The sequence below is a fragment of the Nannospalax galili genome, unplaced genomic scaffold, assembly GCF_000622305.1.
Source record: "Nannospalax galili isolate Female #2095 unplaced genomic scaffold, S.galili_v1.0 scaffold1200, whole genome shotgun sequence".
Classification (NCBI taxonomy): Eukaryota; Metazoa; Chordata; class Mammalia; order Rodentia; family Spalacidae; genus Nannospalax; species Nannospalax galili.
In genome coordinates, this window is record NW_008347131.1 from 1,660,720 (window position 1) to 1,680,401 (window position 19,682).

The 19,682-nt window shown below is 41.3% G+C and overlaps 1 protein-coding gene and 1 pseudogene across 1 annotated transcript; one reads left to right on the forward strand and one right to left on the reverse strand.

The window, feature by feature from the left end:
* The first annotated feature begins 7,906 nt into the window (after positions 1 to 7,906).
* Positions 7,907 to 14,272, forward strand: LOC103742563 (annotated as a pseudogene).
* Positions 14,273 to 17,690: 3,418 nt separating this feature from the next.
* Positions 17,691 to 18,620, reverse strand: LOC103742530 (olfactory receptor 4X2-like). Its single transcript, XM_008843634.1, has one exon. The coding sequence runs from the start codon at positions 18,618 to 18,620 to the stop codon at positions 17,691 to 17,693; it is 930 nt and encodes a 309-aa protein (XP_008841856.1).
* Between the last annotated feature and the right edge of the window lie 1,062 nt (positions 18,621 to 19,682).

Here is a 19,682-nt window from a genome sequence, read left to right on the forward strand (position 1 = left end):
GTTTGAATGCCCTGGGGGGCAGGGTAACAAAACCGATTAGGGAAGTTTACCTTAGAAGCTGACTCCAAGGCTTACGTGAAGATTTCTTAGAACTTTTGGGATTTTTCTAGGGGTGTTGAGATAGAAAAAGTGTCGTGAAGTGATGGTTTCCAAGGAAACGTGCCTGAGATCAAAATCTCAGGGGATTTCACTTGGCTCCCAGCACAGGCCTTCCCGCAGATGTAAGAAACTGGTGGCCCTCCTAAGGACTCTTATGTGGCCGCTGCGTCACCAGGTTTTTATATTAGAAAGATGTGTAGATAGAAGGTCCTTTGTCTACACCTGTGCAGGCAGTTGGGGTCCATTAGGGGGCAGAGAGGCCTTCAGCTAATGTCAGGGAGTAGCCCTGACCAGGAAGCTTCAGTTGCCTTTCTGTTTTTAACGTCCTCACGTGAAGACTCTAGACTGGAAACAAAAGGAGGAAATTAGAAGAGATTTGCCAGGCCCCAAGGGTGGGGTGGCTTGGGGGCACAGCTGCCTTTTTATTCTCCTGATGGGAGATGAAAGAGAGATTTGCCAGGCCCCACGAGTGGGGAGGCTTGGGGGCAAGCTGCCTTTTTTAGTCTCCTGATGGGAGATGAAGGAAAAAAAAAGAGATTTCTGTTGCTCTCCTGGTGGGAGAGATACTCACGAATTCTGCGTTTCAGGGGGCACCAGCTGCTGGCAGGCGTGGAGTTCAGAGGCTCTCACGTTGGGCGCCAGATATGGGTGGGTCCCGCGCACCGCGTTGCTGGGGTGCGCGCGTGTCGCACACTGTGTTGCTGAGGCTCTCCGCGACTACTGGGTGCTGGCGACTCTACTGATCACTGCGCTCCCAGGCGGGTTCCGTTCCAATCTACCGGGCACTCCCTCTGGGTTCGAGATCCGTCAGCTGCCGGGTCACGAGGGGAGGTGTGGGAACGGCGAAAGCAGGGTCTTCGTGAGTCGTTGTTTATGAAGGGACAGCCCCCTCTGGAGAGATGCAGGGTTCAGTGATACAGCCTCAGACACAGCTTCTGATGCAACTCTGATTTATTAAGGGGAAACCAGGATATTTATACTGTGGGGGCAGTGGCAAAAGCCTTAGTTGATAGGTGCTTTTAGGATGCCCCATTTACATGTGGTGGTGGGCTTCCACCAGGCTGCCAGACATTGCCTGATTATCACACAGGAAAACCTGGCAGTTTCTTGTGCCAGAGGCCATGTTTTTGGTAGGGCATCTGTGGTAGCCACTTCAAAAGGTGAGTCAGGAAGAGAGTAGGAAGGTGCCCTGCTGAGAGAAGGAGTCTCTGCATAAACGCCGAGCCCCTTGGGCTATCCGGACATGGAGAGACTTTGACTTAACACAGCAGAGGTCCCCAACAGCTCAGGCTCACCTCTTCAGGGATGGTACCACCCACAGTGGACCACTACATCAATTAGCAATTAAGAACATGCCCCACAGGTCAGTCTGATGAAGAAAATAAACTCAATTGAGATTCCCTCTTCCCAGGCATGTCTAGGTTTGTGTCAAGTTGACAAAAACTAACTATGACATTCCATTCTTTGTCACTTTGAAACGCAAACACATCACTTAAAAAAAATAATCTTACACAGGTACGAACACAAATATACACACATAAAATTAAAAAAATCATTAAAAATCATAAAAAATAAAGTGTAAAAAACTATAACCTTGGCCCACTAGGAACTCTCCAGTTACTCCATGTGGCCCAGTGATCCAGATAGGTACCATACCCCCTGATATCACTCCTATTCCCACTGATGTTGCTTACCAATGACCTCCACCTCTTCCTGATTCCTTCCCTCCCTTTAGGATTTGCTTGCTGTACCTGGGACTCCTCAGTTGCACCACTTGGTCTGGAGACTCAAGTCTGTGGCCTTTGCCCCACTGCTATCACCTCCAATCACTGCCACTGGCTACCAGTGACCCTCCACCTTTTCCTGACCCCTGCCTTTTCTTTGGGGTTCATCTGTCCCCAACAGATGTAAACCATAGACTCTCCAGCTCTCCCACATGGCCTACCTAGATTTGCTGCCCCTAACCAATTTCCGTCACCCCAAAGCCCAGAGGCAAGCTCTTTGCCATAGCCAGGAGCATGTAGGTATCTTCCTATTAACCTCAACCCCAGAGGCATCCTGAAAAACTTTCTTCTTGCCAGATAACAGTACCCTGAGCCTGTCTACACCCCCCACCCCACCCACCACACCACCTAGACACCACAAGGGGTTCTGAGATTTACAACCCAGTCACTGACCTCCATCCAACTTGGCCTCAAACTTAACCACCTCTACCTGAGATTGGCGCGACAGATTTCTGAAGATCGGCAGTGAAAATCTACTAACCTTACAGAAGGTTTGTACCTGGGCACAGAAGTTCACATATTCATCACACGTTTTGTCCAATTACAAAAACATAAACACCATGAATAAACAAAACAATACATCTCCTCAAGAAATCAACATACCCATTGCACTATCCCCTGAGAAGAGCAACTTACTTGAGGCACAAGACAATGATTTGAAAATAGTGAATATAAATATGTCCAGTGAAGTTGAAGAGGAAAAGCATAAATTCTGGAATGAAGACTGTGAAAATATAAGCAGCTGAATGAATTAAAGAAAACAATCCAAGATATGAAAATAGAATTTAATAAAGAAATATAATTTCTGAAGAAAACCAAACTGAAATAAAATTTGAAATGAGAAAATCAGTGAAATAAAAAGCCCAGTGAAAAGCCTCACCAGTTGAATGAATCGCAAGGGACGAGACTATCAAACATTGAAGACGAAGTAGCAGAACTGGATCATTCAGACAAAGAAAATGTTAAATTAAAAAAAAAACTCCAGGAACAGAATATGCAGGAGAACTGGGATACTATACAAAGTACAAATCTTTGAATAATAGATATAAAAGGAGAAGAAACCCAGGTCAGAGGCACAGAAAATATTTTCAACAAAATCCTAGAAGAAAACTTTGCAACTATAAGGCAGGAGATGCCTATCAAGTTCCAGGAGGCATACAGAACACCAAACAGACAGGACCAGAAAAGGAGCTCCCCAGGTCACATAAAATCACTAAATTTACAAAACAAAGAAAGGGAGCAGGCCTTTAATCTCAGCACTCTGGAGGCTAAGGCAGGCTGGAGCTGTAAGGAAACCCTGTCTCAAAAAGATCAGAGAAACCAAACCAAACAAACAAAACAAAAACAAAGGATACTGAAAGCTGCAAAAAAGAACAAATCACATATAAAGGAAGGCCTATCAGAATAACACATGATTTTTCAATGCAGACTCTGAAAGCCAGGAGGGCATGTACTGATGTTGTATAAATTCTTAAAGGCCACAGATACCAACCTCGGCTATTATGCCCAGTACAACTATCAGTCATAGTAGAAAGAGAAAGGAAAACTTTCCACTATAAAAACACATTTAAGGAATTTATGTGTACTAAGCCAGCTCTACAGAGGATGCTGGAAGGAATACTTCTCTCTGAAGAGATTAAATACACCCAAGAGAACACAAGGAATAAGTAAACAATTCTAGAACAATTAGGCAAAAGAGCCCCAAAAGATACCTCCACAACAAAATAATAGATACTAATAAACACTGACCAGTAATAACACTCAATATCAAATGTCTCAATTCTTCAATAAAAAGACAAAAGCTATAGTGAATGGGAGTGTTTTTATGAACTCTTTCTCTGATTGCTTGTTATTGGTATATAGAATGGCTGCTGATTTTTTGTAAATTGAGTTTGTGACCTGTCACTTTGCTGAGAGTAATGATCGTTCCTAGAAGTTTTCTGGTGGAATTTTTGGTATCTTTCATGTATAATAACACATCATCTAAAAATTAGGATAATCTGGCATTTTTTTCCAGTTAGTACCCCTTTAATTATTTCCTTTTCTATCAAGAGTTTCAAGCACTATATTGAAAAGTAGTAGAGCTAGTGGACAGTTTTGTCTGGCTCCTGACTTTAATGGGAATGCTTCTAGTTTTTCTCCATTACAAATGATGTTGACTGTGAGTTTGTTGTATAAAACTTTATGTTGAAGTATGTTCCCTCCAGTCCAATTCCCTCTAGGACTTTTAACATAAATCCATATTGGATTTTGTCAAAGGCCTTTTCTGCATCTATTAAGATAACCAGGTGATTTTTGTCTTTAAGTCCATTTATATGATTTCTTACATTTATTGACTTATATATGGTTCACATCCCTGCACCTCTGGAAAAAAAAAACAACTGACTTCATCATGGTGGATGATCTTTTTGATGTACATCTGCCATTTGTGAATATTTTGCTGAGAATTTTTGCATCTATGTTCATTGAGGATATGGGTCTATAGTTTTCTTTTTTCGTTGTATCTTTACCAGGCTTTGGTATTAGAGTGATGCTGGCTTCATAGAAGGAATTTGGAAGTTTTCCTTCTGTTTCTATCGTTTTGAATAGTTTAAGTAAAATTGGTTGTAGGTCTTCTTTGAATGTCTGGTAGAATTCTTCTATGAATCCATCTGGGTCTGTTTTTTCTTTTTTTTAAGTTGGGAGGGTTTGTATTACTGTTTCAGTTTCCTTATTTGTTATGGGTCTGTTTAAGCTGTTGATCTCTCTTTGACTTAACTTTGGTGGTTTCCATGAATTTAGAAATTTGTCCATTTCTTTTATGTTTTAAAATTTGAAAGAGTATAGGTTTTTAAAGTATTCTCTTATGATGTTCTGGATTTTTTTTTTGTGTGTCTGTTATGATGTTTCCCCTTTCATCTCTGATTTGGATTTGGTCTTTCTTTCTTTTGGCTAACTGGGCTAAGGGTCTATCTTGTTTATTTATTCAAAGAACCAACTCTTAGACTCATTGATACTTTGTGTTGTTTTCTTTGCTTCTATTTCATTAATTTCTACTCTGATTTTTATTATTTCTTCTCATCTTCTAGGTTTGGGTTTGGTTTGTTCTTGCCTTTCCAGAGTCTTGAGTTGTAGTGTTAAGTCATTTATTTTACTGTTTCTGATTTTTTATGTACATTTTGTTGCATTTTTGTGCATTTCACATAATAGATCTTAATTAAATTTATACCCCCCCTCTCCCATCCATAACTCCATACTCCTCCACCAGATTCCATGCATTCTGTCATACAAGTCAAGGTCTATTGTCAAGCATTTGTATCCAGATGTCCTTTGGTATAAGTTCATGCACACTGAGTCTAAGTCACTTAAGATCAATTCACTTAAGATCATTCACTTAAGATCAATTCTCCCTCACTTGGCAGTAATCAATCACCAATAGTTCCTCAGCTAAGGTTGGGACCTCCTGCCCATTTCCCAAGTTCTATGCTGGGTATTTTCCTGACCAAGTCAGCATGGGTCTTGTGCATGTTGTCACCATTGTTGTAAGTTCATCTGAGCAAGTTCCCAGAGATGGGAAAGCCTCCGTTTCCTTATGTTCATGTACTAATGCTGGCTCTTACAATCTTTCCACCCCTTCTACCACAATGGTCCTGAGCCATGGGTGGGTAGGGAGGTCTGCCTGCCTCTGCCTCCCAAGCACTAGGACTAAAGGCATGCATCACCATGCCCAGCTGAAATTTCTACAGATTTTGTTTCTTAATCCAGTCAACTAGCCTGTGTTTTTTGACTGGGGAGTTGAGGCCATTGATATTTAAAGTTATTATTGAAAGACATGTATTGGTTATTGTCACTTAGTTTGTTTATGTTCTTAGTCTTATTTTGTGTTTCCATACTTACAAACATCAGTAGCCTTTCTATATATCAATAACAAGTAATGAGAGAATAAGTTCATGGAAACCCTCCCATTCACAGTAATATAAAAAAATGAAACATCTTGGAATTAACCTAACCAAATATATTAAAGATGTCTATAGTGAAAATTTAAAAATCTTTTGGGAGCTTTTATCTAAGCCTTAAAAGATTTTAGTGTTACCTCTTCAGAAGGGGAAATGTTAGAGTAGCCAAAAGCCCTATAAAAAATAAATCAAAGAAGAAGAAAGTACATGAAGTTATCAGGAAAAAGTGATGGGGAGATATGGGAGGTGTTGGAGGGGAGGGAGTGGGCACAAATTCGATCAAAACACCTTATCTGCATGCCTGAAATTCTCAATAAATTATTTATTTAAAAAAATTAAAAATTTTTGAAGAACAAGATTGAGGAAGACAGAAGCCCATCCAGTGGTGGTATGTAAGACATAGAAAGACCTCTTATGATCATGTGTTGTTAGAATTAATATTGTGAAAATGACCATCCTACCAACAGCAAGTTATAGATTCAGTACAATTCCAATCAAAGTCCCCATGACATTCCTCACAGAATGAGAAAAAAAAAATCCTAAAATTCATATGGAATCACAAAAAAACCCTGAATAGCCAAAGCAATCTTGAGTACAAAGAGCAATGCTGGGGGATTACCATACCAGATCTAAAACTATATTACAGAGTTGTCATAAAAACATAAAAACAGCATGATACTGACACAAAATAGAAGACCAAAATATTAATGTATGCAATTAATTTTTTTTATTATTGAGTATTTAAAATTTCATACATTTCCCAATCATATCCAGATCCCCTCCCCCATCTGTGTCTCCCCCATCCCTCCACCAAACCCCATGCACTCTACCATACATGCTAAATCCTATTCATTCAGGTGTTTGTACCCAAATGACCTTCAGGGTAAATGTGTCCCCTGGACTCTAGTCAGCCCATCCAGTGCTCATATATAAGTCACACTCTCCCTCACCCAGCAGCACTCAGCCTCAAATAGTTCTCACTCTAATCCTGGCCTGCCACCTATTTCTCACCTTCCCTTTGGACCCTTGTTTAATTGAGCTGATATGGGTCCTGTGCTTGACAAGTGGTCATGAATCAGCCCTGGCTCTTACAGCCTTTCTGCCCCTCTTCCTCTATGGTCCCTGAGACATGGGCTGGGGGGGTGGTGGTGGTATGAGGTTCCACATAGGAGTCCTCTACGGTCTCTTATTCTCCAAAACTTGGCCAGTTATGGCCTTCTGTGTACATCACACTCTGCTGTACAAGTTGGTGGAGGTTGAGGGATGCATTAGCCCTCTCTCTACCCCTTATTCCACTATGTTCCATGAGCCTTAGTTGTAGGTTCAACTGTAGATGTGTCACCTAGTACTGGGCATCTCCCAGATGTATGTTCTCTATGCCTGACCAGATGTGAAACCCTGAAGTAACCTCCATTTGTTGCAAAAAGAAGCTTCTTTGCTGAGTGCTGTATGACATGCTTGTCTGTAAATATAAGGATCAATATTTAGCATATAGTAGTGTGCTGGATAGCTTTAGTGTCAACTTGACACACCTGGGTTGAGGGAGCCTCAATTGGGGAATTGCCTTTATTGGACTGGCCTGTGGACATGTCCATGGGGCATCTTCTTGATTGTTGAGTGACATGGGAGGGCCCAGCCCACTGTGGGTAGTGCCACCCCTGGGAAGGTGGGAAGGTGGGCTTGTGTTGCATAAGAAAGCAGGCTGAGCAGGGGCCAGGGGAGTAAGCCAGTAAGCAGTGTTCCTCCATGGCCTGTGCTCCAGCTACTGCCTCCAGGTTCCTGCCCTGAATTCCTACCTTGGGCTTTCTGATGAACTGTGACCTGGGAGATGTAAGACAAATAAATCCTTTGCTCCCCAAGTTGGTAGTGGTCAGAGTGTTTTGTTACAGCAATGGAGAGACAAACTAGGACAAGTAATGTTTCTTTTGTCTTGCAATATGAAAGAAATAGGGCTTTCTCCAGGATCTATGTCCTCTCCTGCCATGTGTATTTGGCTGAATTTACAGTGTCATTCATAAGGCTTCAGAGTTGGGATTGACCATTGATGGTTATTCTCTGTTGGCAGTTTGCACATCATCATCTAGCATTATGATAGCCAAACTTCTGTTAGAAGACTTCTGGGTCAGTTCCCACTCCATTGCTTCAAGTCCTGTACACCAAGTATGTCATTTCCTCAGCAGCAGGATTTTTTTCTACTAGTTCTGGGAGAAAACCAAGAGGTTTGGCAATATTCTGTGTTATTTTGGGAGTCTCCTGGACAACCTCCACCTACCACTCCAAGGGAGGCCTCTTCTGTCTGGCACTGCGTTCCCTGCCAAGCAGCCCCAGGTATACATATACATTAATGTTCAGACACTATATGTGCATTTCTCATAGGGTTTCTAGGGCATCACTTTTCCCTTTAGGTTTCCTAGCCCCCAAGATTCACTCATCTCCATGCTTTTTTCTCCCATCTGGCTTTCCTCCTCCCTCCTCCTTAGTCACAGTGCCCCCATTATCCCCACCCTTCCCCCAATACCTCCCAACTGCTACCATCCTTCCTCTCCTGACTTCTCTCCCTCCCCCACACAATGGCCCTTGCATGTCCCTCTTCTCCTCCCTCTTGATTACTCCCACTTTTTCCACCTCCCTCAGGTAACATCTGTTCCTTTCTCTCCCCTCTTCAGTTGCTTCTTTTCCTTTCCTTCCATATATCCTTTGCCTTTTCCTGGCTCCTGGTGTTGAATCAGAATTTATATACTCACATATAAAGGATTGGTGCTACAATCCACAAATGAGGGAGAACATGTCACTTGCTTTTCTTCATTTGTGTTGCTTCACTTAGTATAACTTTAACTCCATCCATTTACCTGCAAATTTCATCTTTCCTTACTGCTGAGTGTAACTCCATTGAGTAGATAGATATACCACATTTTCATTAACCATTCATCAGTTGAGGGACATTTAGGTTATCCCCATTTCTTGGCTATTGTGAAGACAGCAGCAACAAAAATGGATGTACAGGTATTGCTATGGTATGATGAGTCCTTTGGGTGTATGTCAAGGAGTGGTATCACTGGATCATATGGTAGGTTCATTTTTTGAGGGTTCTCCACACTGCTTTCCATAGTGGTTGCATGAGATTGCATTCCCACCAGCAGCGAATGAGCATTCCTCTTTCTCCATATTCTCTCCAGCATTTGGAGTCTTTTGTTCTCTTGATTTTTGCCAGTCTGAATGGGGTAAGATGGAATCTTAAAGTGGTTTTTAATCTGTAGGTCTCTAATTACTAAGGATGTAAAGCACTTTTTAAGGTGCTTCTTTGTGATTTTTATTTTTCATTTGAGGACTCTCTGTTAGTCCTATTGCCCATATTTTTATTTATTTATTTATTTATTTATTATTTATTTTATGTGTATGAGTGTATTGCCTGCATGTATGTGAGTGCACCCGTGTCATGCCATGGAGGTCAGAAGAGGCTTCAGGTTCCCCTGGAACTGGAGTTAAGGATGGTTTGTAGCCACCATGTGGGTGCTGGGAATCAAACCTGGGTCCTTTGCAAGAGCAGTCAGTGTTCTTAACCACTGAGCCATCTCTCCAGCCCCACCATCTTTTTATTGGGTTATTTTTTTTGTTTCTTTCTTTTTTGAGTTCTTTGTATATTCTGGATATTAATCTTCTGTCGAGTGTGTAGCTGGTAAAGATTTTCTCCCACTCAGTGGGTTTCCTGGTCCCTTCCTTGGTTGTTTCTTTTGCTGTGCAGAAACTTGTAATTTAACGAGGTCCCGCTTACTGATTGTTGACCTTAGTGCCTGAGCTGCTGTCTAAATATCATGTTATTTTATAATATAAAATATAGTTCATTTTAAAAGGTCTCCTAAATCATTAAAAATTCTAAAGCTTTAAAAGTCTCAAATCTACAGCAGGGCGTGGTGGCATATGCCTCTAATCCCAGTATTTGGAAGGCAGAGGCAAGCGGAGCTCTGTGAGTTTAAGGCCAGCCTGGTCTACGTAGTGAGTTCCAGGCCAGCTGGGGATACAGGGAGACCCTGTCTCATAAAGACCAAAAAAAAAAAAAAAAAAAGTCTCAAATCTATTAACTGCAAGCTCCTATGAGCATTAAAATCAAGTTCCATACACCATATCATGGTATCAAGTAGGCATTCTTATTCCAGAAGAGAAAAATCCATAGCAAATGAATAATCACACCAAAGTAAAATCAAATCGAGCAGAGAAAATATCAAATGTTGTAGCTCCAGTGCCTAGGATCTGGAACTCGAAATGCAATCTTTTGTCTCCCAAGAGCTTGGACAGTAAAATCCTTTGAGGAAGTGTAGTCTTTTAGTATCCTATAACTAAAATATGATAATACAGATTTACAACAATTTACTGCTAATATTATTCAATTGATGCTATGTTACATAATTAAAAAAATGGAAGAAAGCACAAATACCAACTTAATGTATGTACCAGAAATTTTTAACAAACAGGGATAAAACATTTATGTCAGTTGCAGTCCTTGATTCTGTGACTGGTCATGTGGTCCTAGCTGGTGTTTATAACTCTCCTGCCCACTCTGAATTCCCTCCATTCTCAGCAAGCACTTTAATGGGTCTTGTTCTTTAACTGGTAGAGGGACGCATACTTTCGTTCCTGAATGATCTGGACCATTTATCATCCTGCCTGGATTGGGTTGTTGCAGGGTCCCATTGACATTAATCAAAGGATGTGAACACCAAGAGACACTCCAAAGGCTCTCCTGCACATCAGACATGGTCTTCCTTACTTCCATTGTGGAGAAGTAATCCAAACTGCTCTTCTTCGGATGATCTTTATTTCTTTAGTCTACTTAGTTGCTCCTGCCAAGACTTCCAATGCCATGTTATATATGAGTGGTGAAAGTGAGCACCCTTGTACAACACCAGACCTTACAGGAAGTGTGTATGGACTGCACTTGTTGACTGTGTGTTTGTCATACATAGCTTTTATTGTGTTGAGGTATGTTATTTCTATAACATATTTGTTGAGAGCATTTTAATATTTTATTTATTACTTTTATTTTTATTTTATGTGTATGAGTGTATTGCCTGCATGTATGTAAGTGCACATCATTGTATCATGCAGTGCCCAAGGAGATCAGAAGAAGGCATCAGATCCCCTGGAACTGAAGTTACAGATGATTGTTAGCCACCGTGTGGGTGCTGAGACTCAAACCCAGGTCCTCTTCAAGAGTAGTCAGTGCTTTTAACTGCTGAGCCATCTCCCCTGTCCCAAGAGAGTGTTTTAAAAAATATTTTATATGTGTATAAATGTTTTGTTTGCATGTATGTAACTGTACTACATGTATGCCTGGTGCCTATGGAGGCCCAAAGAGGTCATCAGATCCCCTAGAATTGGAGTTAAGGCCCAGTTAATAGCTGTCATGTTGGTGCAAGGTCCCAAGCTCAGGTCCTCTGGAAGAGCAATAAGTGCTCCTGACCACTGAGCCATCTCTCCAGCCCCGAGAGGTGTTTTTTTTTTTATCATGCAGGGGTGCCAGGTCTCACTGAATGCTTTTTATTCCATCCACTATAATGTGTAAAGTATTTCACTTGTTTGCCCTTTATGGCAATCTTTACACACTTTGCTTCATACTCACTTCCCCATGTCTATGCTGGGATTTTGTCTAGTTGAGCTTACATAGGACTTGTGCATGCTGTCACCACTGCTGTGAGTTCATATGAGTGACTGATCATCTGTCTGGAAGACTGTTTCCTTTGAAGTTCTCACTGTTTCTGCAGATCGGTGTCAACATATTTGAGTACTCAGCTTTCTGGAACCCATTCATCCTATTTTGTATATTTTTACTTAAAATTTTGTGTATTTCATATATAACACCTTAATCATCTTTATACCCCCTTTCACATCAGCACCCTCCCATAGCCCACCCACTGGATTTCATGCATTCTGTCATTTATGTTGAGGCCTAGTAAGTCAGATTAGTGTCCTCAGACATCCCTCAATACAAGTTCATCCACTGGGGCCTCATCAGCTTATCTAGAGTCACTCCCTTAATGATCAGCTCATCCTCAGTTTTTATTCTAGTCACTGTAATGTATGAAATATTTCACTTGTTTGTCCTTTATGGCAACCTTGACACACTTGGCTTTATAAAGAAGAAGCCCATGAAGGCATAGTACTTGCTCACCTTCCTGGAATTTAGGCTTGGCATCTTGCTTGAGCGCCATTTATAAGTGATTCTCTGCCTCTTCCTTCTGCCACCACCCCGGACTTCCACCCCCTCACAACATGCTGTTTTGATATATATAAACATATGCACAGTGAAATCACAGCGATGCAAATTAACATATCCATCATCACTTCCATGGTTAGCTTTTTTTGTAATAAGAGTGGCTAAAATCCACTAGTGTAGAAAATGTTTGGCATACAATTGTTTGATCTGAGGAGATGGGGTGGGTTCTAACAGTATTGTCCAGGGTGGCCTCCAACTTCAGCAGTCCTCCTGCCTCAGCCTCACAAATGTTGGCATTACAGGTGTGTGCTGCCACACCCTGCTCATAATTTAAAATATAATTCTCATGCTGTATTTCCAGACTTTGCATGCTATACAGTCAACAAGTTTGTATCCTTTGGCCTAACTCTCCCTCTTTCCATTGTATGAGACAGTTTCTACCTGCCCCTTTGTTTATATATCTATTGGCTTATTGAGAGAACAAATGATAAAGAAAATATGACAAAAATGCTCTTATTTGAGGAAACTGGATGAAAGGAACTGTGAAACAGACAAATAAGATTATAAGAAACTAAGAAGTTTCCACAGAGCTCAGAAAACAATCAACAGAAGGGCTGGAGAGATGGCTCAGTGGTTAAGAACACTGATTGTTCTTGAAGAAGACCTGGGTTCGAATCCCAGCACCCACATGGCAGCTAACAACTGTCCGTAACTACAGTTCCAGGGGATCTGACAGCCTCTTCTGTCTTCCGTGGGCATTGCACGACATGGGTGCACTTACCTACATGCAGGCAATACACGCATACACATAAAATAGAAAAATAAATAAAATAAAAAATTATTTAAAAATGCCTGAGTCAATTATTAAAAAAAAAAAACAATCAACAGAGTAAAGAGACAGCATGCAGAATGGGACAAATTATTTACAAGCTATACACCTGACGAGAAGTTAATAACTAGAATATGCAAGGAACTTGAACAACTTAAAAGCAAAAAATTCATCATTTTTAAATGGGCAAGTGATGTGAATATACATTCCTCAAAAGATATGCAAATGATGCCCCCTCACGCTACACACACATAGATGTAGTGTGTGCATGTCATGTCTGTATGCATGTTCAAAGTTTTATGAAATAAAAATTAGGATGAATGGGTTCCAGAAAGCTGAGTACTCAGATATGTGGAGGCAACTGATTGATACTGGGAGGGGGAAAGACAGTGTCTTACAGGGATGGGACTCTTGGTGGGTCCAGTGAATGGACCCATGCTGAAGGACATTTAGCAACACAAACCGGACCCTACAGGTCATTTTACAAATATGAGAGTACTTTAAATTGGGGGTGGGTAGTGGGGAACAGTGTGCATAAGGGAGGGGTTCTAAATACCACCATTTTTATGAAAAAAAATCACAAAAATTCAATAATAAAATAAAATAAAATTACAGTGGAAAAAAACACCCTGGAAATGGAGATGGTGACAGTCAGTACCAGTGAGACACCTCAGTCTCCTCAGAAGAAAAAGGCCTGGTAGACCCTACTTTTGAACACGAAGAAACATTTATGAACAGAGTTGAAGTTAAAGAGTCCCAAAGATGGGCTGGAGAGATGGCTGTTAAGAGCACTGGCTATTCTTACAGAAAACCCAGGTTTGAATCCCAGCACCCACATGGCAGCTACCATTTATAACTTCAATTCCAGGGGATCTAATGGTCCCCAGCACTGCATGACATGAGTGCACATACACACATGCAAGTATAACACTCACACACAGTCAAAAAAAAAAAAAAAAAAAGGGGCCCGGCAGCACACAGAACTAGCTCTTTCATTTTCCTGTCAAGAACGAAGATTCCATTCTGGGGGATTATGCAAATTATAGGAAACCTTGAGGAAGCACAGATAATGAGTATGCTGTTATTGATGGTGTGGCAGGGATAAAAAAATACTTTGATATAATGTTGGGCATTCAGCTACTCTACAAATTAGAGAGACCACAGTATGCAGAAATGCTTGCAGATCACCCCGATGTACTCATGACCCAGGTGTATGGAGTGCCACATTTACTGAGATTATTTGTACGAATTAGAGCGATGTTGGTCTACACACCTCTGGATGAGAAAAGATGTGCTTTTATTACTGAATTATCTTCATGATTTCCGCAAGTACCTGGCGAAGAATTCTGCAACTTTGATTAGTGCCAGCGATTATGAAGTGGCTCCTCTTGAGGACCATCAGAGAGCGGCGTGAGAGGCATGTTCTCATTACTCATGTTTGAATCTTTGTAAAGAGAGTTTGGTTTAGTCCTTCTCTTGGACAAATGATGTGCTTTGATGATGTTAGTGTAACAACAGAATTGCTGTTTATTTTTTGTTTGATTTTAAAAAATATATTCTTATTGAGTTTTTGTGCATTTCATGTAGATCTTTGCGGTCGCTGGCTGTGGCTGCTCCCCTCTGGCTATGGCCGCTCTCCTGCTCTCTTAGTTCCTCCGATCAGTCGTCTGGTCAGGACCCCAGGGCTGGTGAGGAGACTGTGTCAGCAGAGCCGCATTCAGACACAGGAGACCAGGTTCAGTGACACAGGTCTGCTTTATTGCAAGAAGACACAAGCTTCTATAGGGATAGTGATCCAATCACAGGACAGCAAGTAGGATACTTTATTAGCATAACAGGTTTAGCATCCTATCACAGTACAGCAAGTAGGATACCTTGATTCCAAGGGTGGTGATTAGGGAGTGGCGAGCTCTAGGCATCAGTCTCATGATCTGCCAATGGGAGCAAAATGTCACAAGGTGTTCCTTGTGGCTCCAGCAGTCGGGCTGTTGCCTCAGGCCTGCTGTATGGCTGTCAATAAGACTTTCACCCTAGGCTCAAGCCTGTCTCCCACAGATCTTAATCAAATTTAGACCCTTTCCCCCATCTGTGCTCCCCATATCTCCCCCAGTGGATTTCATGCATTCTTTCATATATGTTAAGTACTATCAGGTCAAGCATTGGTACCCAGATGTCCCTTGGTACAAGTTCATCAACTGGAGTCTATTCAGTGCATCTAGAGTCACTCCCTTAAAGAAGATCTACTCTCCCTCACCCAGCAGTAATCAGTTGCCAATAGTTCCTGGTTAGGGTTGGGGCCTGCTGCCCATTTCCCTTGTTTTATGCTGAGTTTTTGTCTGATTGAGTCAGCATGGTCTTGCGCATGCTGTCACCATTGTTGCAAGTTCATATGAGCAAGTTCCTAGTGGTCTGGAAGCCTCTGTTTCCTTATGTTCATGCACCAACCCCGGCTCTTACAATCTTTTTACCCCCTCTTCCAAAATGGCCCCTGAGTTGTGGGTGGGTGAGGTTTAATATAGGAATCCTATCTAGGGACATGCACTCTGCAGTCTCTTATTCTCTAAAACTTAGCTAGTTGTGGCCTTCTGTGTACACCATACTCCGTTGTGTGAGGAATCTTTGCTGGTGAGAGTTGAGGGAGCATTAGTATTTTCTCTACCCCCTGTTCTGCTATGTTCCATGAGCCTTTGGTGTACAGATTCCACTGTAGATGTGCCACTTAGGGCTGGGCATCTCTCAGACATATATTTTCTGTGTGTGACCTGCTGTGGAACTCTTTGGTAGCCTCCATCTGTTGCAAAAAGAAGCTTCTTTGATGAGTGGTGTGTGGTGTACTTGTATGTAATGTTAAGATCAATATTTAGTATCCCAATTTAGTAGGAAATTTCATTTGTCCAGAGGTATGCCAGAGATAGGAATAAACAGAGAGAATAAAAAGAGTCGCTGCTCTTTTTCTTTTTCTCTTTCAGTTTGTACCAGTGTACTCAACAATGAACAACAAAGAGATAAACTGTAGAGCGTTTATTGTCTCATTGACAAAGTTGCCTTGAGTGCTGGTGATACTTTTCCTTTGAAATGATGCACTTTTACAATATGTGTTAATGCTATATTGCAAAATGCTCTGATTTCTAGTGCCAAAGATTCAATTAATTGTATATAACTGGGCATTCATCCATTTATGCTCTTTTTTTTTTTTTGAATGGTGGTTAAAGAGCCCATCCTTTGCAGATCATCCAGGTTGTTTCTTAGGCACCTTTGCTCAGTTGTTGAAGAATGGTTGCTTGCTTCATGGTTTTTGTATTTGTGTCTAATGCATGTTTTAACATGATAGATGCAATACATCTATGGAAAAGTCAATCTTGTAGGAGTTGTTTTTAAGATCTTTGATAATTTTTTTCTTTAAATTTCAAAAAAAATAGAATGAATATAATAATATCTTTCTGAAACGTTTGAAAGCTGCCAACATGATGGCCCTCACATCTGGACATCCCAGTGAGTAATTCTTAAACCCAAGGCGAGAAACACATGATTATCAACAACATAAGGAATATCCACATTTATATAATTTTATTATGTTACCTACAGAGCTTTGCCCCAGGAATGCCTTTTTCCTACCAATACAAGATCCAACCCAGAGTCCAATGCTATTAATGTCAGTTACTGTTGATCTTTTGTGGAATACTTCATCAATCCTTCTCAGGCTTCATGTAAGGGACTAAATCGATAATAAACAAACAAGGTCACTAATGAGTAATAAAGATGGCCCACTTCCTGCTTCTTTTTCATTCAGCAGGAAGGCCTTATTTTTTCTTAGGACATAAGATTTTTGGTTTCCAGGTCCCTTTTACTGGTGTGGAGAGCTTTTCTCTCTGTGTGAGTGAGTGTAGGTATAGATGTGTCTCTTTTTACTTTTACAATAAAAGATTGTTTGTTGCTTTCTGCTGGTCTTGGATTTTCCCTGCCATTTGATTCTTTAATTGACTGAGGAAATGAACCCATCCCCTAGATGATGACCTTCTTGATCTGGTTCTGACAATGTCCATACGTTTGAAGAACAAAGGACAGTGTATTTACACAATGTCCTTCCGGTTGGGCTTCCTTTTTGCATTTTCATGTGACTCAGGTTACTGTGACAGGAATAGGGCAGTAATGGTGTTATGAACCTCTACAGGGAGTAAGTTTAGAAGGCATTAATTTACCTCATTCTTGGTGATGTTAGCTTTGGGCAAATGCATAAAGAGGTGGAAAACGGTACATTTCCATTTGACATTAATAAATATCTTGTCAAGAAATACCTTGAGACAGTTTAAAAACACATTTATCATAAAAACTGTGTATGTTTTTCAGGTCAGGGTCTCATGTAGCCCTGACTGGCCTCAAACTGGTTATGTAACCAGGGATGACTTTGAAATCCTGATCCTCCTGCTTCCCCCTCCTGCATGCTGAGATTACAGGCTGAAGAACACTTTTATGAGGCATGTGATTCAATTTCACAGTGATTCACAGATCTTCATATCCTTTAACAAGGTGAATTAACTGTAGTGAATGAGTCTAAAATAAGGTCAGAAGTTATAGTTGAATATTTCCCACATTGTTATTTATAGGGGTAATAATGAGGAACAATTTAAAATGGTTAGGGATATTACATAAATGGGAATAAATGGTATACATGGGAAGTATATTATAAAGGTGGAAAATGAAAATTTTGGGATGGACCAGAGAGAATAATTCTAGAGCTAGCAAGTCCTGTGAGTTTTCTTTCTATTCATCATGCCCCTTCAGTTTGTATTTAACATCATTCCAATCCCACAACCAATACACAGACGCACTCTCTATTTCTTATCTACTTTCATTGTCTGGATCCATAGAATCTTCATGGCCTTCTTCACTTCTGTATTTCTCAGGGAGTAGATGATGGGATTGAGGAGGGGAGTTATCACTGTGTAGAACACAGATACCATCTTGTCTACAGGCAGAGTTGCAGAAGGTCTCAGATAGATGAAGACACAGGGTGCAAAAAACAAGACAACCACGGTGACGTGGGACCCACAGGTAGACAGGGCTTTGCGCCGTCCCTCAGAGCTCCGGGTCCGCAGATGGAGCAAGATGACCACATAGGATGCTAAGAGGACCACAAAGCTGATCACAGACAGTGACCCTCCATTGGCAACAATCAGAAGACCATTGAGGAAGGTATCTGAGCAGGCAAGTTTGAGCAGGGGAAGCACGTCACAAAAATAATGGTCTATGACATTGGGACCACAGAAGGGCAAATGGAAGATGAGGAGGATCTGGGCTAAGGAATGCACGAAGCCTCCCACCCACGCTATTCCCACAAGGACAGCGCACACCTGCCGGTTCATGATGCTGGTATAGTGCAGGGGCTTGCAGATGGCCACATAGCGGTCATAGGCCATCACCGTGAGCAGGAACATCTCAATGCCACCAAAGAAGTGGATGAAGAAAAGCTGTGTCATGCATCCCCACACAGATATGGATTTTCTTTTAGCCAGAAGATCGACAATGAGTTTAGGGGCTGTAGTTGAGGAGTAACAGATCTCTACGAAGGACAGGTAGCTGAGGAAGAAGTACATGGGGGACCCAAGACTTCTGCTGGCTGTGACAGTGACCACCATGAGGAGATTCCCCAGCACGATAGCTGTGTACAAGAGCAGGAACATCACAAAGCAAATCCTCTGCACCTCCTGATTAGGAGAGAGTCCCAGAAAAATGAATTCAGTCACATTGTGGGTGTTATCCATGAGGTTACCTCCACAAGGGAGCAATCTGGCTGGTGTGACCTAAAATGGTATGAAGGACAAGTAGGAGTTCATGATGTAAAGAAGGAAGACTCCACTGAAAAGACAGACAGAAAGAGCACTGCTTTGCTGTATGGCTGGAATAATGGGGAAAAGAGCGGCATCTAAAGCTGTAGAGGGACTACCACCAGTTGTAAATATGACTATTAGAAACTTTGGGCCTTACCCCATAGCCAGTGAGGAATCAGCAAACATGTTTGCCTATCCACTGAGTAAGTCACTTTGTGTGCAGAAGATAGAGTAGTGCAGACAGATCTATGGAGAGGAAGACTCATTAAAAAGTCACATTTGGGGGGCTGGAGAGATGGCTCAGTGGTTAAGGGCACTGGCTGTTCTTGCAGCAGACCCGGGTTCAATTCCCAGCACCCACATGGTGGCTAACAACCATCTGTAACTCCAGTTCCAGGGGATCTAATGCTACCTTCTGACCTCAGTGGCACTGCACAACATGACAACATGGGTATGTTTACACACATCCAGGCAATATACTCATGCACATAAAAAATAAAATTAATAAAAAATTAAAAAGTTATGATTGTGACATGTCTTTCTATTGCCTTTGAATGTTTTAAATATTCTTTTCCCTATAGTATTCCCTTGTTACACATTTTCTTGATTTTCAGGACAAAATTTTCAATCTTTATACATATGGAATCAGTGTTTTCAAGACAGCCAATCTTGTTGTAGGTCCTTAGGACTCGTCACCAATAGGATCTGTGATTATATTTTTACTTTTCCTAATTTTTTCCAAATTCTATACTTGATTGCTTAATGACCGTTCTCCCTCTCCATCAGGTCAATCTCTCCAGGCACTTTGAGGTGATGTGATGACCTCCCCAGGCCAGACAGTGCAGGAATACAGCTTACATTTATAGAATTAAAAAGGGGTGGAGACCAGACTTACATTCTCAGATCATTAGCAGATTCTCTGAGGAAGCCTCTTCTGGAAGAAAGTACTAATAATATCCAAACTCTGGGTTCACATTCACTTGTTCTTATGTAGTA